We start from the raw sequence: 27,756 nt of genomic DNA on the forward strand, positions 1-27,756 counted from the left end.
AGTTCAAAGTGCGATTTAAACTATTATGTAGTCACGTTTACCTTTATAAAATATGCAATATTTCAAACAATGTACACAAACAGCATGTCAAATCTTATATAACGAGTATTTGAGAACCCCGTATAGATATTGCACACACATCTATGTTTATCATATGTTTTAGTTTTGTGCAGTAGGGGTTTACGCATGCGCAGTGAGTTCGAAGCGCTTTTGACGTGACCGACAAGTCTTGCGTAGCGGAGCAGGATGGAAACACCGGCTGTCGAGTCCACATTAACAAACGAATAGTCATCGCTTTAAAGTAAGTACGATTCACAAAAATGCACCAGTTATTAACAAAAATGGCGTGTTTGCAACCGCACTGCTGTTGGTGTGTTTATATGACGCAGGACGACTTGTTAGGGCTCACGCATTAGCTTACCAGCTAAACAACAAAACGCTGTCATTATGAGCCAGCGGTTAGGTAGATCCTGATTAGTTTTGTGTTGTGTCAAATAAGCTTTGGTCCGTGTTAATGCTGCTAGAGCACGTGCCAGATGTGAGATGTTTTTCTTCGTGCGATGCAGGCTCGACATGGGGAAAGGCTGTAAGGTTGTGGTGTGTGGTCAGACAGCGGTTGGGAAAACTGCCATCCTGGAACAGCTGTTGTACGGAAATCACAGTGTAGGTAAGTGCTGCACTTCCAGGGATCTGATTAATTTAATCAAAATGTGAAAGTTTATCTGCTTCTGGAGCGCTGAAGTTATTGACCTACACCATACAGCCAGCTGACATTATTCCAGTTCATTTCACAACGTGTTTATACTTGATGATACTGTTTCCTTAATCTTGCTGTGGTACTATTTTATTAGCATGTTCCTGGTTGGCTGAAAGTTTTTGTCCTGTTCAGGCTCAGAGTCCAGTGAGACACAGGAGGACGTGTACGTGGCCTCAGTGGAAACTGACCGAGGCGTGAAGGAACAGCTGAGGCTCTATGATACCAAAGGTCTTCACGATGGGCAGGACCTCCCTAAGCACTACTACTCTGTGGCAGATGGCTTCGTCCTTGTTTACAGTGTCGATAGCTTGGAGTCTTTCAAGAAAGTGGACATTCTGAAGAAGGAAATAGACAAGTCTAGAGATAAAAAAGAGGTGAGACTGCTTCACAGTATGCTGAAGTAAACCTTGACTACAGCGCTGTTTACTTTAAGTCAGGGATCACCAACTCCGGTCTCTGAAGGCCAGTGTCCTGCAGGTATTGGATGTTTCCCTGCAGCAACACACCTGATTCAAATGAATGGGTCATTCACAGACTGGTGCAGAACTTGACAACAAGCTGTTAGAGATCCACTTTATTTGAATCAGGTGTTGCAGTAGGAAAACATCCAATGCCTGCAGGACCCTGGACCCTGGACCCTGAGGACCAGAGTTGGTAACCATTGCTTTAAAAGGTAGTGTTTCCCAGTCTGGGTCCTCAGGACCCACTGCCCTGCAGGTCTTAGACGTGGTCCTACTCCAACACACCTGATTCAGATTAATGAACTTCCTCATCAAGTTCTTTACAAGCCTGTTAACAGGCCTTTCATCTCATTCAGGTGTGTTAGAGTAGGGTTACCTCTAAAACATGCAGGGCAGGGGGTCCGGAGGACCTGGACTGAGAAACACTGCTTTAGGGGTCTTCAGGAATAGTTCTCCAGACGTCCTGAAGGACTTTCCAAAGTTCTTCTTTGGATGTTTCTGCCTTTTGTTCTGTTCTCTGTCCAGATGATCCCACACTGCTTCAGTAATGTTGAGGTCCGGTTTCTGGAGAGGATCCGTCCCTCCGTCAGACCCGTTGAGGTCCGGGTTCTGGGGAGGATCTGTCCCTCCATCAGACCCGTTTCCACTGCTCTTCAGTCCAGTTCTTGTGTCATGTGACCTACCTCAGTCTTTTCTCCCTGTTTCTTGACAGCCACGTTTCCGTGGAGACCTCCGGCATCTCTCCTGTCAGGTTTGTGCTGGATTTGTCAGGAAAGGATTTTAGCTTATTGGGCCTGAAACCTCTTCTTTTGTCCTTCACTTGTCCTTCTTTCCTTTAGGACACACCATACTGAGATATGCAATTTTATGTAAAATGAAATGGTTGTGTCAACACAACACTGGTTCTTTTCTTCAGTTAGGAGCTGCTTTTAGGCTTGAATGAGCACGGGTCAGGCTTAACGAACAAAAACATTCTTCTGAAAATGGCTAGGTACAAGAACTGGAGTGAAAATTAAAAAAAGGCAGAAAATGTCCCAAAAAAAAAAAACACCCTTTGAAAGAGCTTCAGAAAGGCTGAGAACTATTGCTAACTTTAAAAGATTACAAGAAAATCTGGGTGCTTAGAAGTAAAATAAGAAGAAGACTCTTTATACCGATAGAAAGCTTTTGAAACAAGTCTTGGTCACCTCTGGTCAGTTTTAGTCAGATTTCCTCTGATGTAATGCTTTGCACTCCTGAATGCAGTGGTATGTCTCAAACTATAAATGGGCAGCATTAGTTTGCTTTGGTTTCACTAATTGATATAAAAAAAATTAAGTTTAGTACCGTATAGGACTGTGCATGCCACCGTGTGAATTAGTTCTGGTTCAGGTGTGGCCGTTGTGTTTCCAGGTAATGGTCATCGTACTGGGGAATAAAAGCGACCTGCAGGAGCGGCGTCAGGTGGAGCAGGATGCGGCGCAGCAGTGGGCGCGAGGCGAGAAGGTGAAGCTGTGGGAGGTGAGCGTCACCGAACGCAACTCACTCATCGAGCCCTTCACCATGCTGACCAGCCGCCTCACGCAGCCTCAGAGCAAGTCCGCCTTCCCTCTGCCTGGACGCAAAAGCAAAAGCACCCCGTCCAACGACATGTGAAGTGTTAATATCACCAGCAGAATGACTTTGGCTCATGCTGCGTACATTTACACACATTCATCTGCTTACATACAGTTAATCTCCTTTAAAAATGCTGGTCAAACTGTTTGCCTTAGAATTACTTAGCCTAGCTTAGCCTAGAGACTGGCTTTAGCCTGGGTTTGCCAAGCTGACTCATCCGTTCCATCATGTTTGTTTGCAGAGATGTAAAACAAGGGGGGCTGATTTTAACTGGTAGTTAAATGTTTATTTCTGGACGAACACCTCTATGCAGCATCTCTCACTGAAAACAGCTTTTAAGACCTGAACAGGCACAATGCCAAACACAGCGACACTGATGTGACCCTTCAGCAGCGCTGACAGCTGCAGATTCCCTCAGGAAGGTTCCAGACTGAGTGCAATGACCCACAAGTACCAAAGTGGCAGCCATCATGACAGCTGGTTGGAGCCACATCATGGTTTAGTTTGATTCTGCTTGCAGGATGACTGCCTTCGGGAGTCTTTACCAACTCATCTGGCCATCTTACACATGACAATATTTGCTTGGATCGAAGAAAAAGGCTTTTTAAAAAAGTAATTTATGACCGTGAAGCAGTTTCACACAGCTAAGGTTCATTCATTCATATGGAGCTGGAACAGGAACATATGTTTTGTAACTTGTATCTGCACTTTTATAAGTAACAAGTACAGGTACAGATACAATATGAGTAATATTCACATTGATTTATGGATTAATTCATTCAGACAATAAAATTAAACAATTACAAAACATTTGTCCCACATTTTACACACCTGCTCAGGAACCACTTTAACCCCTAACCAATCAGAGAGAGAGCTGACCAAGCCCAGTGCAGCCGTCATGGCTGTCTAAAGGTCAGTCGTTTATAGAAACGTGAAGGTTTCCTTCTGGAGATGGAGAAATACGCCTCTGTCAGCTTCTTAAATTGAGCTATGACAGTTGTACTGGTCCTGGTCAGTGCTCTCTGGAATGGGAGAAATCTGATTGGTTCTTAAGTAGCTGTGGAACATGTGAGACAAATGTTTTGCACTAGTAAAACTGACTTAATACTGAATTAATCTGTATTTGCATGAATCTCCTGTCCTCTCCCAGCTGCTCAGATCCAGGCTGGTGCTCGTAGGTGGGGGATGCTGCATGGATAACTGTTGGGATTGTACATTAAAGCGAGCGCTGATGGCCGACCGAGCAGACGTGATGTTAGTGAGTTGTTTGTGGGAAGATCATTTCTTTCAAGCCTCTTTTTTCAGTCTTTCTTGTTCTGAGACAGAAAAACAGGCATCAAAGTGTAAATCAGGGTGCATGTGTAGGTTTAGTTTATGCTGCAGTTTCCACCACAAACCAGAATCTAAATCTCTTTTTAAAGCATTAAATGCATGCACACATTCAGTCCTCTTACATTCTACAAACCAGTTTACAGGAACACACCATCTGTTGGTTTGCACGACTATATAAAGGAGTCAAAAAAAAAAAAAACTTGGTCCAGTCGGCTGTTTCTCCTCATCCTCTTCCAGGACGGGTCCGTTCCATGTCATATCAACTTCAGCCTGGCAGCAATAATATTCCTGGTACTGAGTTTACTGGTGATGTATGTGTGTGTGTGTGTTAGTTGCACTTCTGTGTTGTTCAGCCTGTGTAATCCAATAGGGCTGCTATTTAAAGCTGCGTTAGTGTCTGCCTTTAACAGCAGAAATAATCAGTGTTGAGAGGAAATATTTATTTTTTAACTAATTTATTTTTGTCACTTTAATGAGCCACATTCCTTAACTTGAGCGAATGGCGAGGGGAAGAAGGCTGGCCTGTGTTTTCTGTGTAAATATTGTATGTGCTGCACTAGAACAGAGGTAAAGATGCTTTCCTGTTTTCTCTGCTCTGTGAATCAAATGTAGCCTCTTCATATTAAACTCTGCAGAATGATCAAACTGGACGCTTCACTTGGTCATGTTTAATTCTTTAAAAGGAGAAACAGAACAGCTTTTCATCAGTACTCAACACAAATCACAACCAATATCCATCCATTTCTAAACATGTCTACATGTGTAAAACACCTTTTTTTTTTCCATAGAGCGGGAGTTTGGAGGGGAAGCAAACACCAACGTGAGAATTTACACTGACATCATTGACTGGGAATCATGCTCAGACACATTTCATCTAGTGGTTTAAGTATTAATGTCCATCTTCAAGCACAGGCTAAAACTTCAAAGAGAAACACTAAATGCGTTATTGCCGGATTTGATTATAGTCGGGCCAGAGATAACTTACAAAAAAAGAGAAAAAAAAATACAACAAACAAATGTCAGGAGTTAAGACTTCAATTCCAAGATAAAAACCCACCCTACCTCCCTCCTCTGCTACAAGCCAGGACCCCCGCCCCCCACTTTCCCTCCCACACCCCCCACATTCCCCAGGTGGTCCAACCAGCGGCCGCCTCGCTGATTATGTGGCGTAGCGTTTGGTCCACTGTTTGGCTATCCTGTCGTGCTCAGGTCTGTTTGTTGTGTACTGTGTGGCAATGCTTCCAACCAGAGGGTCAGCTGTCAAAATAACAACAAAACATGGCATCAGCATCTCCTGGGTTTGTTCCAGGTACACATCAATCAGTGCAAAATGTCCCACAGACATCTCAGAAGACGTACAACATCCAACAACAATCAGACTTCACACTGGAAGGATTTCAGCTAATCAAACAGTTGGATTTTAGTTTTTCTGTGTTAGAAAAGTTCAGGTCCCGTCTGTTCAGGTCACTGACAACAATCAACAATCAGACAGGTTTGATCTAGTTTTCAGTTGAGGTCATTAAAGGGGGTTGTTCCCTGCAGTCTGGAGAAAACACAGATCTTCAATACTTCAATACCTTGAGAGAATGAAACCATCGAACATTTCAGGAAGACTTCAGCGAGACAATTACGTGTTTGTGATTCAGGGAGTCGGTTCAGATAAAGTCAGATGAGGGAAAGTCTCCATCAGGAACATGCATTGTACTGATGAGCAGCAGCGGGTATCTGAAGCTGCTGGTGAACCTCACCAGATCAGCATCAGAGGCTGCAGCAGTGCATAAAGCTAGATCTGGACCTCCCTGAACCAGTGGTCACAGAGAAACGATTCATTCTCAACCATTTTTCTTCACTGATGAATGGCCTGCTACACTGGATGGCCCAGGTGGATGGAAGTTTGTACTTAATAGGATATAGGATGTAGGGATGTGTTATGAAGCGTAGGGGTGAGTTATGAAGCGTAGGGGTGCGTTATGAAGCGTAGGGGTGAGTTATGAAGCGTAGGGGTTAGGGCTGGGCGATTAATCGATAAAATCGATAAATCGAATTTTCCAGTTTTGGAGATTTATTTTCATGAAAATCGGGATTTTTTTTTTTTTACCATAGTTAGTTAGCAACAGACTTAGCCCTCCCTCCACACCAGAACGGTGTTTGTCTGACAGATTTTCAGTGAAGTGACCCTTCACTCACGCCTGGGATTTAGCTGTGCGTAGTAAGAAATGCTGCTCTCTATGAGATGCAGAAGTCAACTTAACCCACAAACCCTCGTTAAGAGACAACCTTCATCAGGGGAATTATTTCTGCAGTGGATCCTGTGTGATAAGGATCCAGATGGAAAGAGATCACGGATGCAGTTGTGTTGCATATTTCTATGTAAGATATGAAGTCGTTTATATGGTGGAAAAGCTATGACATTATATGCTTTATTTTTGCTGCCATTCATTTATATAAACAAATAAATGTTTTTAAAAAGTTAATTTATGTTTTGTAAAAGAAAAGAAAAAAAATTATTAAAATCGGAAATCGGATTTGGCTATAAAAAATCGGAGATTTTATTTTTAGGCCATATCGCCCAGCCCTAGTAGGGGTGCGGTATGAAGCGTAGGGGTCGTTATGAAGCGTAGGGGTGAGTGATGAAGCTTAGGGGTGCGTTATGAAGCGTAGGGGTGCGGTATGAAGCGTAGGGGTGCGCTATGAAGCGTAGGGGTGCGCTATGAAGCGTAGGGGTGCGTTATGAAGCGTAGGGGTGAGTTATGAAGCGTGGGTGTGCGCTATGAAGCGTAGGGGTGAGTTATGAAGCGTGGGTGTGCGCTATGAGCGTAGGGGTGCGTTATGAAGCGTAGTGGTGCGTTATGAAGCGTAGGGGTGAGTTATGAAGCATATGGGTGCGTTATGAAACGTAGGGGTGAGTTATGAAGCGTAGGGGTGAGTTATGATGTACATTAATTTGCATGTTAAAGCAGTTAGACGTGAGATGTTTTAAAATGTGTTTTTTGTGATTTTTTCTTAATAACATGACGAATGAAAGAATGAAAAAGGTTGCCGAGTCAGCCTTCCTTCCACCTTTCTTGACCCTGAAATCAGAGCATCTTAGGCCAGTGGAGCTTCTTTAGGACCGGACATAATCATTACTGATTTAATCCTGAAACACTGCCTTTGTTCAGGAAAGCAAGTCAGCTGACTATCATGTGTCTCAACACGTCTTCGTTGACTGATCCACTTGTAGGATTGCTACTAACAGTCTCAAGTTCCTTCCTTCTTTTTCTCTTTTTTAAACACTGCAGACTAGCCGAGTCTAAACTCAGAGATGCTGTTCGAAAACTTTTTCAGCCCTTTGAGCATCAACAACAGCTCCTCAAAAATCCCTTTTATTTATGCCACAATGCATTTCTCCCAACACTCAATTATAGATTACTTAAATGACATGTTTGACCTACTGTTGACTGAAAGACCTGACTCTAATTTTATCTTCAAATCAGTGTCTCGTTTATAAAGAAAATGATCCAATATGAGGAAACTAAATGAGCGGCTTTAGTTAAACTCAGTTCTCTTCATCGTTTTTGATTCTTAAATCCCATGATGTTGACGTTCATATTTAAGAGAAAAAATGACTCCTGTCAGTTTAAAACAAGCTAAGCTAGGAAGGAGGTTTTCCTTCCTGATTCTGGTTCTGATGGAGGTTTTCCTTCCTGATTCTGGTTCTGATGGAGGTTTTCTATGAGGCCAGATCAGTCTCAATAAGAATGAACTCACGCCAGGTGTTTCACAAATGCACACGCTCTGGTTTGTATTCGTATTTCAGAATCGGAAATGCACACGCTCTGGTTTGTATTCGTATTTCAGAATCGGAAATGCACACGCTCTGGTTTGTATTCGTATTTCAGAATCGGAAATGCACACAATCTGTTTCACAAATGCACACGCTCTGGTTCACAAATATAATTTTGAGGCACACTTGTAAGATTATACGAATTGCTGAACGTGCATTTACGAACTGCTTCTCATTTGTGAACATCTCTGCATTCGTGAGAGAATTCTCTGCGGTGGATTTTGAGACTCCCCTGACGCCGCAGTGTAACGAATCTCACCATTGGTTGACTAATCTGTCAATCAAATTTCCGAGTGTGATTGACAGATTCATCAGTCAATCAGTTAATTCGATAACATTACATGATCTACAACGAGGGAATGTAAGATAAATGTGTTACTTACAGGTTGTGATTGTTGCGTCTCCTCCATGTCTGCCCGCTAGTTGGACTTTAACTACCATGCTCAAATAGCAGTATTAGCTCTGCGACAGGTCTAAAAGTGTGGAGAAAATGTAAGGAGCAGTATGATTGGCTGAATGCAAACACACCTGATTGACCGATGAATCTGTCAATCACACTCGGAAATTTGATTGACAGATTAGTCAACCAATGGTGACATTCGTTACACTGCGGCGTCAGGGGAGTCTCAAAATCCACCGCAGAGAATTCGTAAATGCACGTTCAGCAATTCGTATAATCTTACAAGTGTGCCTCAAAATTATATTTGTGAACCACAGCGTGTGCATTTGTGAAACAGATTGTGTGCATTTCCGATTCTGAAATACGAATGCAAACCAGATTGTGTGCATTTCCGATTCTGAAATACGAATGCAAACCAGATTGTGTGCATTTCCGATTCTGAAATACGAATGCAAACCAGAGCGTGTGCATTTGTGAAACACCTGGCGTGAGTTCATTCTTATTGAGACTGATCTGGCCTCATAGTTTTCCTCCTAACTAACGAGGGTCATATAATAAATTTGTTTTGACTGGATAACATTTGGATTTAAATTAAATTAACTGAATTCTACTGTATCTGTAAAAGTGCCTTAAGAAGAGTTTATTGTGAATGATCGCTGTATAAATAAAGCTGAAGTGAACTGAATAGGATCTTTCTGCAGGTCACTGATGCTGACTGATGGTGCTCAGTCTGTACGAGAACCGTCACTGGGAAAGAAATGTTAGCAGTAGTTGTGCAGCAGTTATGTTTCTAGAAGTGTGGGCAGACTTCAGGAGTGGAAAATTAGAAGCTACAGTCTGCATTTAGATGAATCAAACCCTTCAAATTATGCAATGCTGCAGAAATATAATCTCTTCCTCAGCTAACACAGGTGGGTCGGTCTGCTTTAACAAGAATACAGCAGGAAGAACGTAAAGAACCAGATGTGAGGAAAATCTCCAGAACGTCTGCTGGAAAAACACTGCAAGAAGTAAGATCGTATCAGCTGTGTGGTAACTTGCAGCTCTCACCAGGGTTGCAGTCTGTGAGCAGGGAGCAGATGGACAGAAGGACCTTGGAGATGGTGAGTGCGGGACTCCAGTTGTCCTTCAGGATGTCCAGACAGATGACTCCCTGACTGTTGATGTTGCAGTGGTAGATCCTCGTACGGAACGTCACCTGGAAACAGAGAGCATCGACATCCATTAGTCATAGATTTACAAACTTTTTCACCTCCACCATTTTCTGAATACATGCAGGTCTTCTGTGAGGCTTCTCCATCAAGTATCAACCCAGGTTTTAGTGGCCAATAAAGCTACACGGCGCTAAAACTATGAGAAAAAAATTATATTAATAGAAATAAATTGTCAATATCATTATTATAACAACTTTAAAATGAATCTAAAAATAAAATATAAATGAAAAAAAAAACATCAAATCACAATTCACACCAGAATCCATGTGGATTTTATAAAAGGGGTATTTTAAAATTAAGTTAAATTCCATTAAAATAAAATAAAAATAATTAAATAATAAAATTAAATTAAAATTAATGTGGAAAAAAAATAAAGGAGCACAGAACTGATCTTTAATTTTTCCGACATCTGGGAATGAGCTCACTGCAGACTGATGTCGCCCTCTAGTGGATGAAATGAAAACTACGCCTAAAAATAAAAGCTGAAGTTGATTTCTAGAACATCTCACAAGCCTACAGAAGCAAATTCTTTTCATTTGAAAGGAAAAAAAATAAACTGCTTTTAGAATGAACAAAATCATTTAAAAGAAGAAAAAAAAAAACAGTTTTTAGGAGATAATGGTGTCAGCATTATTAACAGGCTACTTCTAAACAAAAGACACTGTTTCCTCCAAGTTACACGTGGGGATGTTATTAGTTTGTGGACTTTATACAAACACCGCCGGACTTTACGTTTTTCAGGCGGTGAAAATACCGGATCCCTGCAGCTGAGACACAAGAACAAGCCGGAGCAGACTTTACTCCAGGGAACAGCAGCTCGGATGCAGGTATCGGATGTTTTCCTGCTGCAACACCCCTGATAGAGAGTCTTTAACAGACTTATGCAGAACTAGACAACAAGCTGTAGGTTTTATCTGAATCAGGTGCTGCAGCAGAGAAACATCTAAATCCTGCAGGACAGCGGCCGTCAACGACCAGAGCGGCTGATCCCTGCCAGCCCTCCGGTTTTCCATCATCACTACAAGATGCTGGGGAAAAATGAAAGCAACTCTGGACCGAGCTGAATGTTGTGCATTAAGTTGAAAAAATCCTGTCTCACTGATTCCAAGTAAATCCTTGAAATATGCTCCTACTGATTATCTCAAAACAGCTTTTTTTTCTTGATCTCATTTCTTTTCTCTCATGTTTAGGGGGTTATTCAAAAATATTTATGTCACCTTGGGCGGTTTGAAGGGGTAGTCTGGTGTGAAAGCGATGTCCAGGAAGAACACTCCTCCCTCGTACACGGAGCCTGGAGGGCCCAGGATGGTGGACCTCCACTCGTAGATGTTGTCTCCTTTAGGTCCAGCGCTGTCCAAACACAGAACAGAAACTTTTCACCACATTTGGAGACAGTTTAGAGAGAATTTAGTGAAACTAAAGACAAATCTCTCTTCTGAACCAACACCCTCCCTCTCTGATCAAAACCAAGCCAGTCTTGTAGTCATCTCTGCTGCTCAGGCTTTCCTGTTGGACGATTATATTTCATTACTGTTGCCATTGGCTAACTTAATCAGATGGATTTGCTAAAAGACTCACGTCTCAGTGTATTAATTTTAGATCAAGGCTGCAAGAAGATTTTTACAAAAAGGTCAACACCACATGATCCTACAACACGTCATGAATGTACAGTTTTGTGTCTGCTCTGTAAAGCTTTCTACAATAAAGATCTCTAGAAATTTAAATGAATGAATTCAACCTGCCTGGATTAAGAAAAAGAGCATCAGGGAAAAGTCCTGTGGAGTCAGATTGTTTGCAACAATCATCAAGAGGACGGTAAAAATGTTAATGAAGGAAAACGACGGTCAGAGAAATGGAAGACCTGAGTAACCGTATACGAGTATTAACACACGTAGTTTAGTTCTTTTACCAGGTCAAACAAGCTCTTCAATGTCAAGTCCTGCAGATTTTTCACCACACATCGTCCACGTCACCAGGTCCACCTTCTAGAACCGGGTCGGACCTTTTTAATCTCTGGTGTGATAGATGGAAGCAGGTGGTGGAAACCTTCCTCAGAGGTTTTCTCCATATTGACATGACAGCATCACACAGTTGCTGCAGGTTTGTCGGCTGCATCCATGATGAGAATCTCCCGTTCCACCACATCCCAAAGCTGCTCTACTGGACTGAGATCTGGTGGCTGTGGAGGCCGTTGGAGTCCAGTGAACTCATCGCCATGTTCTAGAAAGCAGGTGGAGATGATCTGAGCTTTGTGACATGGTGCATTATCCTGCTGGAAGTAGCATCAGAAGATGCTCCACTGTGGTCATAAAGGGATGGACATGGTCAGCAACAATACTCAGGTAGGCTGTGCTGGTTAAACCAGGCCACGTTGGTACTAAGGGGCCCAAAGTGGACCAAGAAAATCTCCCCCCACCATTACACCAGCAGCAGCCTGAAGCATTGATCCAAGGCAGGATGGACCCATGTTTTCATGATGTTTCCAGCAGATTCTGAGTCTAGCATCTGAATGTGGAGCTGAAATGGAGACTCATCAGACCAGCAACGTTTCTCCATCTTCTATTGTCCAGTGTTGGTGAGTGTGTGTGAATTGTAGCCTCAGTTTCCTGTTCTTAGCTGGCAGGAGGAACCCGGTGTGTCTTCTACTGCATCCTGGTCCAGACAACTGCTGCTCTGGATGTTTTCTCTTCTTCAGAACATTCTCTGGAAACCCTGGAGATGGTTGTGGGTGAAAATCCCAGTAAATACTCAGACCAACAACCATGCCACGCCCAAAGTCTCTTAAATCCTCTTTCTGACACATTCTGATGCTCAGTTTAAACTTCAGCAAGTCGTCTTCACCACGTCTACATGCTGCCGTGTGATTGGCTGGTTGGATATTTATATTAATCAGCTGAACAGGTGGATCTGATAAAGAGAATACGGCTCTATATAATTCTTGAGGTGCTGCAGACAGAAATCCCTCCAAACATCGATCACAAGCCACATTGTTGGTAGTTCATAACAATTAAGATCAACAACCCGTGAAAGTCGTCATGGTGACAGAGTGGAAAATGATCAAAGGGTTTCATTTGCCTGCAGAGATGAAGCTGAAGAGAAACAGCAGCTTTTGTTGGTTTAATGCTGGAGATGTTTTCAGATAACCGGCCGCCTGGCGAAGCGCTGCCAAACACTCCGCTTTCAGATGAGAGGGGCTCTCAGAGCGTTTGTAGGATAAATATGAAGACTTTGTTTCACTGGGAAGTTGTACAAACTGCTGCAACACAAACTGAAACATCTGAATATTTTCAAGTAAACAAACACAAAATGATCCATAATTCATGGCAGAGGTGCCCAGAATAATTCAGAACACAAATCGGATTTCTGGAGCGTGAACATCCAGGTTGTGTTAAGCAGCTCTGCTCTGAGTAACAGCAGCAGAGGTAAATGTCAGGCGATAATCTGACTGTAGCAGACGCTCCACTCTGTCCAGACCAGAGCGACAGAAGACACCACGACCGGGAGCCAGAGGCCCCCCACACACACCAATACCGACACACACACCAAGAACATTTAAGAGGAAAAATGACGAGCATTGAGGCTGCTGCAGCTCCCACCGTCACTGACGTCAGAGATGAGGGAGCATGGATCCAGCCCGTTCTCTGGGGTTTTAAAGAGAAGACAGGAGCCTGGACACGGACACAGGTACCAGACGGACCGGACAACTTGGACATGGTCCCAGGTCCCAGTAGATTAGAAATGGACATTTTACAGATTTGGTTTTAATTTTAAAGAATGTGTTTACTACTCCTGCAATTAATAAATAATTAGGAAAAGAAACTATTTTACTTCCTACTAATCAATCATTAGCCAGTTTAATCCCACCAGTAATACGTGTTTCCAGTCATTTTCGTTAACTTCTGGAAGCTCTGTAAGTGCTGGTTTGCTTTGGCTCATTAATGCAGCTTTTAAAATAAAAGAATAAGTCGTCTCTTTTAAATCTGATCCGTTTCGTGTAACTTGTGTGGACGATCACAGCGTCTTGACGTGCTGTCTCCACCGCTGGAAGTTGATAAAATACCTTAACGTATTTAACTGGAATATTTTGCAGGCATGTTCTTTAAAAGCTCTACTGCTGATGTGATGAGAATCATATGACTGAATGCATCTTATCACCAGAAAAATAAATGTAAGCAACATTTGAAAATTGTAATTTTTGCACCAGAAACTGCTCCTAAAACACAACGAGAAACTATTTTTTTCCTTTTTCTTTTTTTTTTTTCTACAACTAAACGGGGTTTTATCCTGGTAGAAGTTTTGAGGCCAGACAGCAAAGTTGAGACATTTTCTATGTTTTACAAACATGAAGCATAAATCGGGTCTTCTTCTGTCTCTGGTTCGGTGAATCTTGGTCTTATCGAGATAAAACTTCCAGCTGTGGAATCTGTGAGATTTGAGCTTTTAGTAGAGGCTTTGTGTACCTGGTCTTTTAATTATTGTTGTTTTAACTGTGTTTGTTGGTGATAGAAATGGTTTCACTGAGCTGGTAGCTGAGATTCTGGACTTTCTGTGGATACCACACATGTTTATAGTTACATCTACAGACCAGACGTTACACCTGGAAACGAGATGTTAACCCCTTAACTCCCGGTAGCGGAGGCTGCAGGTGCAGAGGTGAAGCTAAACAGTCAAGCTAAGAATGAAAGTTTAGAAAAATTATATCCAGAAATCTGGATAATGAAGCAGTGAAGGTGCATGGATGGAAGTTATTGTGCATATTGTGAATATTTCTCTCTCCTCACCATCTAGAAGCTGTGAGATTCTCATCCTGCTTTCTGTCTGTTCACCTGATGCTGATATTCATCACATATTGTTCCTTCTGTGTTTAGAAGGAAGCAGCTTCACAGCTTTAAATCCATCCTGCTGACTTTTTACCTTTTAATTAGTAAATCCTGAACATTTCATCCTTCTTTCTCATAAATATTTGATTTTATAAATATATATGAAGAAATATTTTAACTGTTGGTGTTTAAAGAGAAAACTGCTGCTAAACCTGTTTATGTGTTTAGTGCAGGAGTCTGCAGCCTTTCCAATCCAAAGAGCCATTTTTCCCTCAGCCAGCTAAATAAAACTCCTTTAGAGACGCAGATGTTACCAGACTTTTCAAAAAGGCAAGTTAATATTTATTTTAATGAAGAGTCACCATAGGATATTTATTTTTGAAGAACCACATTTTTATTTCCATTTTTAGGTTTTAAAATAAAGACATAAAACTTTTGTAAAAAGAGGACGGACAGACTTTCTTCTGTGGGACGAAGATTTTTGTGGAATAATACGTAAAAAAAAAAAAAGAAAAAAAAAGTTTCCAACCTAATGACAAGAAAAATAGGAAAAAATATTCCCGGTACTTTTAGTGTCATGTTGTGAAAATTCAAAGCAGTTATTCCATGAAAAAAACTGAAAATTTGCTAAAAACCTGCAGTTATTATATTTTTATTTAAAAACATCAGTCAGTTCTTTAGCATGTTTAGCCATCATTTAAGAGCCACGTTATGCTCTGGAGCCGCAGGTTGAACACCCCTGGTTTAGTGTTTGTAAACCAAAATTTACTGCATTTTCTTCATATAGCAGCAGGCCTGCTTTCAGAGGAAAAGGACATTTTGTGAGTAACACTGAGGTTCAAACCTGGTCCAAAGCTAAACCAGCACTGTTAGAGCTTCCAGAAGTTAACGAAAATGACTGGATTAATACCTTCCTGTGTGGAGTTTGCATGTTCTCCTCCTGTATGCGTGGGTACTCCGGCTTCCTCTAAATTCTCCCTATAGGAGGAAGTGAGAGCGTGGATGGTTGTTTGTCTCTCTGTGTTGGTCCGGCGATGGACTGGTGACCTGTCCAGGGTGTCCCTGCCTCTCACCTGATAACATGCTGGGATACGACCCTTAATGGACAAAGCGGTACAGGTAATGAACTAAATTTTAATCGTTCCCATATATAATAAAAGAAATAAAATGAATCTTGGTAGCTGATGTTTCCTTTTGCTCAGATATTTAACAGTATCTGTTTGTACAGATGTTTCTAAAGAGAAATTCCTTAACCAATCAGCATTCAGTGTCCCAAGACGACCAGTCTGGTGAGTTATGAGACTAATCTAGTACAACTAATTACACTATATTAATAATAAAAGCCTTTTAAACAGAATACAAGCTATTACAAGAGGAACATCTTTCTGTTCCTACTGACATCAGAGCTCCTCATTATCGTGATGCTGCACTTCGTCTTATTCAGGTTTACATCTTAACTTCCATCACGCTGACTTGAGGAATGCAGCATTCCTGCAGAGAGGCCTTTCTGGGAAGTGGGATCTGCTAATATCTGGTACCTGTCGCAGCACCAGTCAGGACCAGCAGCTGTGCTAATACAGATATCATTTCATTTCCCTCTGAATCCACCAGACTGAGCTTTCTTTCGCCCGACAACAAGCAGCGTCTCACATTCACAGCTGAGTTTCCTCCCCCCACGGCCCCTCCAGCAGATACAAAGGCCCCCCAGTGCTTTGTGTGAGGCAGTAATATGCCAAGCTATCACTGCTGTCATTCACTTCAATATCAGAGGGCACTTCTTCTCCGACCTCTGTGTACACATGCACAGCGAGGAGAGCACTGACATTTCAGCTGTTTTCTTTTTAAGCTTTTAGTCTTTAAGGCAAACACAGAGCGGTGCAGCCTGAACCTTTAAATCAGCGGCTGAAGCCACACACAGGCATCAAAACATCGTCGTTCCCTCATTTATACAATATACTGTAAAACGTATACATCAACCCCCCCCCGCCGCCTCATCTGCACATCATTCTCTCAAGCTTTCAAGAGAAAAAATATTGTTATTGAAACAAACAGAAACTATTTCCATGTTTCCACTTTTTCCTCATTTCCAGTTATTCCTGCTACTATTTACCTGCTATCCTCACTAAACCAACTCCAGCTCAGCTGCTTTGTGGCGCCACCGTGCATCAGAAACGTCTTCTTGGCTTTATTCCAGCCATAGAGGAGCATTATTTTTCTTCTTTTCACACACACATAGAACTTTCTGCTCACTGGTTGATCTTTGGCTGCTCCTGATTGGACGTTACTGTCAATCTAAGCTCTCTGATTGGTGGAAAGTCTGACAGAAAGTGGCTTCATCATCATGTCCAGGTCTAAATAGAGGTCTCTTAGCAACATAGTAGTGATGGTGATGTTTTTATGATGAAATGTGATAAATAATGCTGTTATAATGGATCATTGTGGATTTACCAGATAGAGTCTCTGAATAAAAACTACATTTAGTGGCTGGATTGTAAACCTCCTGGATGGGATAGAAATTCCTGGAAAACTTTCATAGATCACCTAAAGGGTAGCTATTCATCACAATTTACCCCACAGAAATACACACCACCGTTCCTGAGATGCTGGTGGTCGATGGCGCTTTAAAAGGGAAAGAATAAACAAAATAAAAAAGCTAATTAAAATTAATTATTGATGATAAATTTGCTGGGTAATTAACATTAACAAGTTAAAAAAATGAATTTATACTTGAATATTACATTAGTTCTCAGAAAACTTAAAAAGAAAAAAAAAAGAAAAAAGGAAAATAAAAAAATCCACCATCAGTTTGTTAAAACCTGTAGAAAGTTGTGATCCAACAACATTTAGTTTTCCTTCCTCACCGACTCTAGAAAAATCAAACTATTGTTCATATCAAACACGTCTCCAGCTTCAGGTTTTTGCATCACACGTGTTTAAGAAGGTAACTGGAGTCATGTCAGAAAGCTGTTGGGTCCACGTGGAGCATCAGAAACTTCCCTCAAACAAAGACTAAACATCTGAACTGAAACAGTCCGATGACCAAACTGCTGCCTGGTTTCACGCTTCTCTGCAAACAACTTCCAACTTCCAAACAACCAAAAACCACGTGATGGGGAGAGAAAACATCCAGCTCAGTTCTTCACTACTTCCTGCTTCCATCTGCTCAGCAGCCACAAAACCAGCAGCTCCAGACCCAGCAGCCACAAAACCAGCAGCTCCAGACCCAGCAGCCACAAAACCAGCAGCTCCAGACCCAGCAGCCACGAAACCAGCAGCTCCAGACCCAGCAGCCACGAAACCAGCAGCTGCAGACCCAGCAGCCACGAAACCAGCAGCTCCAGACCCAGCAGCCACGAAACCAGCAGCTCCAGACCCAGCAGCTCCAGACCCAGCAGCCACAAAACCAGCAGCTCCAGACCTAGCAGCCACAAAACCAGCAGCTCCAGACCCAACAGCCACAAAACCAGCAGCTCCAGACCCAGCAGCCACGAAACCAGCAGCTCCAGACCCAGCAGCCACGAAACCAGCAGCTCCAGACCCAGCAGCCACGAAACCAGCAGCTCCAGACCCAGCAGCCACAAAACCAGCAGCTCCAGACCCAGCAGCCACAAAACCAGCAGCTCCAGACCCAGCAGCTCCAGACCCAGCAGCCACAAAACCAGCAGCTCCAGACCCAGCAGCCACAAAACCAGCAGCTCCAGACCCAACAGCCACAAAACCAGCAGCTGCAGACCCAGCAGCCACGAAACCAGCAGCTCCAGACCCAGCAGCCACGAACCCAGCAGCTCCAGACCCAGCAGCCACGAAACCAGCAGCTGCAGACCCAGCAGCCACGAAACCAGCAGCTCCAGACCCAGCAGCCACGAAACCAGCAGCTCCAGACCCAGCAGCTCCAGACCCAGCAGCCACAAAACCAGCAGCTCCAGACCTAGCAGCCACAAAACCAGCAGCTCCAGACCCAGCAGCCACAAAACCAGCAGCTCCAGACCCAGCAGCCACGAAACCAGCAGCTCCAGACCCAGCAGCCATGAAACCAGCAGCTCCAGACCCAGCAGCCACGAAACCAGCAGCTCCAGACCCAGCAGCCACGAAACCAGCAGCTCCAGACCCAGCAGCCACAAAACCAGCAGCTCCAGACCCAGCAGCTCCAGACCCAGCAGCCACAAAACCAGCAGCTCCAGACCCAGCAGCCACAAAACCAGCAGCTCCAGACCCAACAGCCACAAAACCAGCAGCTGCAGACCCAGCAGCCACGAAACCAGCAGCTGCAGACCCAGCAGCCACGAAACCAGCAGCTCCAGACCCAGCAGCCACGAAACCAGCAGCTGCAGACCCAGCAGCCACGAAACCAGCAGCTCCAGACCCAGCAGCTCCAGACCCAGCAGCCACAAAACCAGCAGCTCCAGACCTAGCAGCCACAAAACCAGCAGCTCCAGACCCAACAGCCACAAAACCAGCAGCTCCAGACCCAGCAGCCACAAAACCAGCAGCTCCAGACCCAGCAGCCACGAAACCAGCAGCTCCAGACCCAGCAGCCACGAAACCAGCAGCTCCAGACCCAGCAGCCACGAAACCAGCAGCTCCAGACCCAGCAGCCACAAAACCAGCAGCTCCAGACCCAGCAGCTCCAGACCCAATAGCCACAAAACCAGCAGCTGCAGACCCAGCAGCCACAAAACCAGCAGCTCCAGACCCAGCAGCCACGAAACCAGCAGCTGCAGACCCAGCAGCCATGAAACCAGCAGCTCCAGACCCAGCAGCTCCAGACCCAGCAGCCACAAAACCAGCAGCTCCAGACCTAGCAGCCACAAAACCAGCAGCTCCAGACCCAACAGCCACAAAACCAGCAGCTCCAGACCCAGCAGCCACGAAACCAGCAGCTCCAGACCCAGCAGCCACGAAACCAGCAGCTCCAGACCCAGCAGCCACGAAACCAGCAGCTCCAGACCCAGCAGCCACGAAACCAGCAGCTCCAGACCCAGCAGCCACAAAACCAGCAGCTCCAGACCCAGCAGCTCCAGACCCAGCAGCCACAAAACCAGCAGCTCCAGACCCAGCAGCCACAAAACCAGCAGCTGCAGACCCAGCAGCCACGAAACCAGCAGCTCCAGACCCAGCAGCCACGAAACCAGCAGCTGCAGACCCAGCAGCCACGAAACCAGCAGCTCCAGACCCAGCAGCTCCAGACCCAGCAGCCACAAAACCAGCAGCTCCAGACCTAGCAGCCACAAAACCAGCAGCTCCAGACCCAACAGCCACAAAACCAGCAGCTCCAGACCCAGCAGCCACAAAACCAGCAGCTCCAGACCCAGCAGCCACGAAACCAGCAGCTCCAGACCCAGCAGCCACGAAACCAGCAGCTCCAGACCCAGCAGCCACAAAACCAGCAGCTCCAGACCCAGCAGCTCCAGACCCAATAGCCACAAAACCAGCAGCTGCAGACCCAGCAGCCACAAAACCAGCAGCTCCAGACCCAGCAGCCACGAAACCAGCAGCTGCAGACCCAGCAGCCATGAAACCAGCAGCTCCAGACCCAGCAGCTCCAGACCCAGCAGCCACAAAACCAGCAGCTCCAGACCTAGCAGCCACAAAACCAGCAGCTCCAGACCCAACAGCCACAAAACCAGCAGCTCCAGACCCAGCAGCCACGAAACCAGCAGCTCCAGACCCAGCAGCCACGAAACCAGCAGCTCCAGACCCAGCAGCTCCAGACCCAGCAGCCACAAAACCAGCAGCTCCAGACCCAGCAGCTCCAGACCCAGCAGCTCCAGACCCAGCAACCACAAAACCAGCAGCTCCAGACCCAGCAGCCACAGAACCAGCAGCTCCAGACCCAGCAGCTGCAGACCCAACAGCCACAAAACCAGCAGCTCCAGACCCAGCAGCTCCAGACCCAGCAGCCACAAAACCAGCAGCTCCAGACCCAGCAGCTCCAGACCCAGCAACCACAAAACCAGCAGCTCCAGACCCAGCTGCCACGAAACCAGCAGCTCCAGACCCAGCAGCCACAAAACCAGCAGCTCCAGACCCAACAGCCACAAAACCAGCAGCTCCAGACCCAACAGCCACAAAACCAGCAGCTCCAGACCCAGCTGCCACAAAACCAGCAGCTCCAGACCCAGCTGCCACGACACCAGCAGCTCCAGACCCAGCAGCCACAAAACCAGCAGCTCCAGACCCAGCTGCCACAAAACCAGCAGCTCCAGACCCAGCTGCCACAAAACCAGCAGCTCCAGACCCAGCTGCCACAAAACCAGCAGCTCCAGACCCAACAGCCACAAAACCAGCAGCTCCAGACCCAACAGCCACGACACCAGCAGCTCCAGACCCAGCTGCCACGACACCAGCAGCTCCAGACCCAGCAGCCACAAAACCAGCAGCTCCAGACCCAGCAGCCACAAAACCAGCAGCTCCAGACCCAGCAGCCACGACACCAGCAGCTCCAGACCCAGCAGCCACGAAACCAGCAGCTCCAGACCCAGCAGCCATGAAATCAGCAGCTCCAGACCCAGCAGCCACGAAACCAGCAGCTCCAGACCCAACAGCCATGAAACCAGCAGCTCCAGACCCAGGACTGTTTTCAGGGTTTTCTGAGGTAACAGCAGCAGGGGACAGATTTTTATAGGCGTGAAAAACCTCGGTCCACTCCAACACAAAGTGGTAACAGAGGTGTGTGTCTGGCATCGGCTCAGACGCCTACCAGCTGCTTCAACAGAAACACGAGACTGAAAACATCTGTCTGAATGACACCATCCTCTCTGACATCTATACACCCAGTCCCACTTCCCCGGAATGTCAGGAATCCGTTATACACCCGACGGCAACATCTCAGAAGGAAAAGTGATAAAAATACAAGAGGACGGAGAAAAAGATGGAAGGTAGAGTGAGAGCATCAGGAACAGAGAACAAAACTAGTACAGAAAGAAACAGAGTGGGTGGAAACAAAGGTGTACAATTAATAAACAAAAAAGAAAGAATCATGATCTGGTAGTGCTGCTCAGTGGACTGGTTCTTACTAAAAAACAGTTTTATTTTTAGGATCTGAATTTGTTTTCTACCACAAACACAAACAGCATAAACAATGTTGGGAAACTGGTGCAGCAGGAATCTGAGGGGAGACCGTTTTCACTGCTGCACCACTAAACCTGCAGCAGAGCAGCTGTTTGAGGGGGGACCGTTTTACGACGTCCGCGGTGTTACAGTGGACTTAAGCTTTAGCTTCTGTTGGTAAAAGGAAAATGGTTTGAGCCTGACTTGAGCCCACAACATAAAGTAGAACCATCTAAATCCAGTAAAACTCTTGGTCCACATGTAAGAGTGACAACGACCTCTCTGCACTGGTGTCCCCGAGGAGCTGTGTAGCATCTGCCTCTGAAGCTTATTCGGCTGCTGGTTCACTTAAACACCTGAAACTGCAACTTCGCTCCTCAGAGAGGAGAGAACAGAAACAAGTCCGGCTCTGCAATCTGCTCGTCCTGATCCGTCCGGTTACAACACTCATCTCTCTGAAGTCCGACTTCACTCACCAAAGACATAAAACTGCAGCGCTGCAAGCAGCCAGTTAATCTCCTGTAAATACAAACGCTGCAGTCTGCGCTGGTGAAATACTAAAAAACCTCAAGTATAAAGTGCCCGTTAGAAAAAATAAAAAGTTCCATAAACGTGCAGAAATACTGTCTTTAGGGACTATTTTCAGTCGCGGATTAATAAACATTTCATGCTCCAGTGACTCTTGGCAGCAGAACATCAAAATAAACTCACACTCTAAAGAGTGTTTACAGTAAAGAAAGAAGGTGAAACAAGCAAGAAAATATCAGGATTTCACACAAATTTGTTATACTACACCCAACAGCCACTTTATCAGCTCCACCTGCTCAACTCAAACATCTTAATCAGCCAATCACACAGCAGCAACTCCATGAATTTATTCATTATGCTATGTAATACCAACGTGGCCTGGTTTAACCAGCACAGCCTACCTGAGTATTTCTGCTGACCATGTCCATCCCTTTATGTCAAAATGGAGCAAAACCTCTGAGGAAGGTTTCCACCACCTGCTTCCATCTATCACAACAGGAATTAGAAAGGTCCGAGCCGGTTCTAGAAGGTGGACCTGATGAAGTGGACAGTGAGTCTGTGCAGCAGAAACCTGAATATGAAAGATATAATTCAGTGTTGGCTAGACCAGGTCCTGGGAAGCCTAAAGCTCCCCTGAGGCCGGGCGTCTCTGTTAAAGACTTGCTTTGGCTCGCAGGTATTTAACTGGTAGTTTCTGAGCTTGTTGGCATGCAGTCAGTTCACCTGTCAGGTCTAGACGTCATCAGTTACACACATCAGCACCAGTAATCAGCAGCAGGCCTGTCATTACTCTCAACCACGAGAAAAAGCTTCTTATGCAACATCGATTCCGCAACGCCACATAGAAGCGATTAAACTAACCCACACAGGAGAAATGCTCTCCGGGGTCAGACGTGTGGTTTGTGTCATACACACTTATTATTCTAAAGAAACTACAAACATGAAAGTCCACCCCGCTTCCACCCAGCATCCACCCCACATCCACCCCGCTTCCACCCAGCATCCACCCCACATCCACCTCGCTTCCACCCAGCATCCACCCCACATCCACCTCGCTTCCACCCAGCATCCACCCCGCTTCCACCCAGCATCCACCTCGCTTCCACCCAGTATCCACCCCGCTTCCACCCAGTATCCACCCCGCTTCCACCCCACATCCACCTCGTTTCCACCCCACATCCACCCCGCTTCCACCCAGCATCCACCCAACATCCACCTCGCTTCCACCCCACATCCACCCCGCTTCCACCCCGCTTCCACCCAGCATCCACTCAACATCCACCTCGCTTCCACCCAGCATCCACCCAACATCCACCCAGCATCCACCCAACATCCACCTCGCTTCCACCCAGCATCCACCCAACATCCACCTCGCTTCCACCCCACATCCACCCCGCTTCCACCCAGCATCCACTCAACATCCACCTCGCTTCCACCCAGCATCCACCCAACATCCACCTCGCTTCCACCCAGCATCCACCCAACATCCACCTCGCTTCCACCCCACATCCACCCCGCTTCCACCCCGCTTCCACCCAGCATCCACTCAACATCCACCTCGCTTCCACCCAGCATCCACCCCACATCCACCCAGCATCCACCCAACACCCACCTCGCTTCCACCCCACATCCACCCCACATCCACCCCCACCAAGCATCCACCCCCACATTCACCTCACTTCCATCCCACATCCACCCCGCTTCCACCCCACATCCACCTCGCCTCCACCCAGCATCCACCCCACATCCACCCCGCTTCCACCAAGCATCCACCCAACATCCACCTCGCTTCCACTCCACATCCACCTCGCTTCCACCAACATCCACCCCACATCCACCTCGCTTCCACCCAGCATCCACCCCGCTTTCACCCAGCATCCACCCCCCATCCACCTCGCTTCCACCCAGCATCCACCCCCCATCCACCTCGCTTCCACCAAGCATCCACCCCCACATTCACCTCGCTTCCATCCCACATCCACCCCGCTTTCACTCAGCATCCACCCCCATCCACCTCGCTTCCACCCACCATCCACCCCGCTTCCCCCCAGCATCCACCTCACTTCCACCCCACATCCACCTTGCTTTCACCCCACATTCACCTCACTTCCACCCAGCATCCTCCCCACATCCATCTTGCTTCCACCTCACATCCACCCAGCATCCACCTAGCTTCCACCCAGCATCCACCTGGCTTCCACCTAGCATCCACCCAGCTTTAACCTAGCATCCACCTAGATTCCACCCAGCATCCACCTAGCTTCCACCCAGCATCCACCTGGCTTCCACCTAGCATCCACCCAGCTTTAACCTAGCATCCACCTAGATTCCACCCAGTATCCACCCTGCTTTCACCTAACATCCACCTTGCATCCACCCAGCATCCACCCTGCTTCCACCTAAAATCCACCTAGCTTCCACCCTGCATCCACCCAGGATCCATCCCACTTTAACCCAGCTTCCAGCCAGCATCCACTTAGGGAGATGGAGCTGGTTTGAGTCTAACATTTTCAGGTGAGTTCAAACCAGTTGATGGAAAGCCGGCAGACCGCTCTACAACCCCAAATCCTCAAAATCCAAAGCTTCTGTAATCAGGATTTCACTCAGACTTTAACAACCATGTCAAAATATGCCTGAGAATGGAGCACAAGACCTTCAACCCACGTCCCCCAGAGTGGTGCATCCTACTCTGGTCGAGCCGGGGACGGCAGCAGCCACCGATCATCACGTCCAATCAGATCAATACACACCCACTGATCCAGAGAACGCTGAGCTCTCATCAGAGCCACTTTTCTCACATTTTAAGAAGCTCTTTCAATTTACAGATAACTCTTTATTCACCCTCCTGATCGAGATTAAAAATATTTTTTTTCTAAAATAAAGTTTAACAAGAACTAAACTTGTGAAATATTAAATGTTTAGATACTAGCCTATTATCATTTGAAATAAAAATAAATCACACGAATATTAAGAATAAATTAAAGAATTTGATAAAAAAAAATAGCAAGCAGCTTCATCCTTTAACCACAGGGAATTCAGAGCATCATTACCTCGATATGTCACGTCTAAAACATGGCCTGGAGCAACACAAAATCATCCTTTTTCCAGTCTGTCATGAGGAGGCTTAAAGATGCCTGCATCAACACCATCTGCAAACTCCTAATTCCTCATGCTGATGAGCCACTCCTCAAACCTAATGATCCACTTACCTGCAGTTTGGAGGTGGGTCCAGTGTAATGTCAGCCAATTCCTTCTGAATTCTGCAACAAGTCAACAACAGCCCATTAGATCAGACGCTGTGGACTTAAGGATTACATCTAAATCCTGTCAAAGATCTGCTGGAGAAGATCTGGCACACACAGCTACAGATGATGGATTCACGCCCTTAAATCGTACAGAAACAAGATAGAAAAAGCCATCAGCAGGCTCACCTTTTAGCGCTGGTGGACAGAAGTTTGGAGGTTTTGCTCATGCTGGCTTTGCTTTCTCGTTTCTTTGGGGGGTTTGCCTCCTGCTGCTGCTGCTGCTGATGGGTTGATGATGAAGAGGAGGAAGAGCTTGTGCTGGCACGGGAATCTTCATCCGACATACCGAGCCTTGGCAACAAATAGGAACTCGGATTAAAAGTCTTGATTGACATTTATATACAGGGCTATTGATTCCCCCTTAAACTATACAAATCTAAAGCTTTCTGAAATGAATATCTGTTATTTGTACGCCGATTGAAATTAAATTCCTCGACAAATACAATGGATATTAATATGAGTAGATATTGATGCTTAAAACGCGTGTCATATGTCATTTTTAGGATTTTTCTATGTAATTTGGCGAAGCGTTTCCTTCGAACGTGCATGGAATCCGTGGGCTGGAATCCCAGCAACCAGACTCCATAAACGCCTCCGTGGATTTACCCACCAGGCCTGGACGAGACGTTTACCCGACTTAACTAGTCCCACCAGTTTAAGTCTTCCCCGCGTGGATGATATTGGGGGCTAATCGTCTGATCGGCGCAGAATTGGTCTCTTTCATGACGCTAAATTGTGACCCCTGCTAATGTTTGCGCTCGAACGTTTATTTTTAGCCGTGTCGGGCTGCGACAAAGGAAATCATTTGGTGAAATAGTTCGGCTGCAGGCCTCGGTCTGGCCGACACCACGGAGCGATTCACGGCCACAGATCAAACCTCATCTGTAGATCCGGTCCAATAACGTGGACGTGGGAAGACAGAAAAAGCTCGACGGGGCGATGTCGCAGTCGGCAGGGAGCCCCGACACTTCCACCTCAACACATTTCAGCCGAATTAAACTTTCACCTGGGGGGTCAGCGGGGTCGAACAGCCCCTCAGGACCGATTTTTACCACCGCCAGTCTGCAATAACACATTAAAATGACAAATTAACGTCGTTCGCTTGGAGGTTTTCCAGTCGTTTTACCAGCTACAGCCGTCGACATGCAGCTGATCTCCGCGCAGCCAGTCACAGGATGGACCGACTCCTGATTCCTCCCCCCGGCCTCAACACCGGCTCATTTGCCCCCAAACATCCACAAGAACAAACCAATGACACCAAAAATCACGTTAATCCTCACCGCATCCAGAATATCTGGTGTAAGATACCTTTCTTTGTGTGTGCACAGACTATGCGCGTGTGCCTCCGCCGCCTGGACGCACGAGTGTCAAATTACGTTAATGAGCACGGCTAACGGTTCCGGTCAACTTTTATATAAATAAAAGCACAGAAGATTTTAGTGTTTGTTTTTTGTAAAAATGCCTCTTGGAAATAAATCTTCTAGTGTTGGAAACTTTGCTCACTTCTCTTTTAAATGGAGGCACATTTGTGAGGAAAATGTATTTGTGGGATGAGGAATGAAAACTTGCCAAATCTTCTTATTTTATTCTGATAATATCATGTTTGTTTGTTGGACTTGATTATTAAAGTCTGAAGAAACAAGAAAATTTGACAGTTTATCAGTTTCTGTGGACATGCATTTCCACGGACTCCCCCAAATCAGAAGGAAGTCTCTATGGAGCTAGGATAGGGACATAAAATACTTATTAAAAAGATAATGATAGTCTGGATTTTTGTATCTCAGAATGAACCTAAAATCCACTAGAACCTTTACAGGTGAACTTAATTTGACTTTATCTAAACTGTGAAATGAACACATTCAACGGTTCAGTGTTTAAGTATTTATTCTACAACATGCTGTTTTCTAACAAGATGATTATCAATAAAAAGAAAAAAAAAAGAGAAAAGACACGTCTGAACCAGAAATGGAGCTCTAAATGTTCTGGTTCAATGACAGCTTGTATCTAAACTGTCCTCTTCATCATCCTCTTCACATTTAAGCCTGGTACACACTCTTTTTTTTTTAATCTTATGAGACCTCACTGGTCGAGACCTCACATGTGAAGATAAAAAATCAGTTTTGATCGTACTGTGTGTGGTGTGCTCAGGTAATGGAATCACAGAACAACACACACATAACGATGCTGTACCGCTACGTTGAAACGTAGAAGAAGAAACATAGCAACAACCGGAAAACACAACACACAGCATGGAAGAGGATATATAGGACGAGGGAATGATGGTGGTCTTGGAACTATTGTTAACAGACAAATACAGAAATGAAAAAAATAACAGACTGGAGACGGCGTGAACACAGACTTTATTTTCTTCCTTGTTCTGGCCATCCAAGGTCGGGAAGACGCAAAATCGGGACAAAAACAGCCCAAAAATCATTATGTGTTCCAGGCTTTAGACAGCACCAGACCA

General features: G+C 45.5%; 2 protein-coding genes across 5 annotated transcripts; one reads left to right on the top strand and one right to left on the bottom strand.

Moving 5' to 3' along the window:
- Positions 1 to 199: 199 nt before the first annotated feature.
- Positions 200 to 3,762, top strand: nkiras1 (NFKB inhibitor interacting Ras-like 1). Of its 2 annotated transcripts, XM_041967307.1 has the most exons (5): positions 200 to 301; positions 567 to 667; positions 890 to 1,131; positions 1,931 to 1,969; positions 2,611 to 3,762. In XM_041967307.1, the coding sequence occupies exons 2-5, from the start codon at positions 574 to 576 to the stop codon at positions 2,851 to 2,853; spliced, it is 618 nt and encodes a 205-aa protein (XP_041823241.1). In that variant the 5' UTR covers positions 200 to 301; positions 567 to 573; the 3' UTR covers positions 2,854 to 3,762. The 2 variants fall into 2 exon arrangements, with proteins under 2 accessions (XP_041823241.1, XP_041823242.1); XM_041967308.1 differs by lacking the exons at positions 200 to 301; positions 1,931 to 1,969 and having other exon boundaries at positions 544 to 667.
- A 1,037-nt stretch (positions 3,763 to 4,799) lies between these two features.
- ube2e1 (ubiquitin-conjugating enzyme E2E 1) lies at positions 4,800 to 26,677 on the bottom strand. 3 transcript variants are annotated; one of them, XM_041967311.1, is made up of 6 exons: positions 26,598 to 26,677; positions 25,416 to 25,580; positions 25,194 to 25,244; positions 10,804 to 10,936; positions 9,423 to 9,570; positions 4,800 to 5,403 (listed from the first exon to the last, which is right to left on the bottom strand). In XM_041967311.1, the coding sequence occupies exons 2-6, from the start codon at positions 25,571 to 25,573 to the stop codon at positions 5,306 to 5,308; spliced, it is 588 nt and encodes a 195-aa protein (XP_041823245.1). In that variant the 5' UTR covers positions 25,574 to 25,580; positions 26,598 to 26,677; the 3' UTR covers positions 4,800 to 5,305. The 3 variants fall into 3 exon arrangements, with proteins under 3 accessions (XP_041823245.1, XP_041823244.1, XP_041823246.1); XM_041967310.1 differs by having other exon boundaries at positions 26,570 to 26,666; XM_041967312.1 differs by lacking the exon at positions 26,598 to 26,677 and adding an exon at positions 26,416 to 26,547.
- Between the last annotated feature and the right edge of the window lie 1,079 nt (positions 26,678 to 27,756).

Source organism: Melanotaenia boesemani, chromosome 17, assembly GCF_017639745.1.
Source record: "Melanotaenia boesemani isolate fMelBoe1 chromosome 17, fMelBoe1.pri, whole genome shotgun sequence".
Lineage (NCBI taxonomy): Eukaryota > Metazoa > Chordata > Actinopteri > Atheriniformes > Melanotaeniidae > Melanotaenia > Melanotaenia boesemani.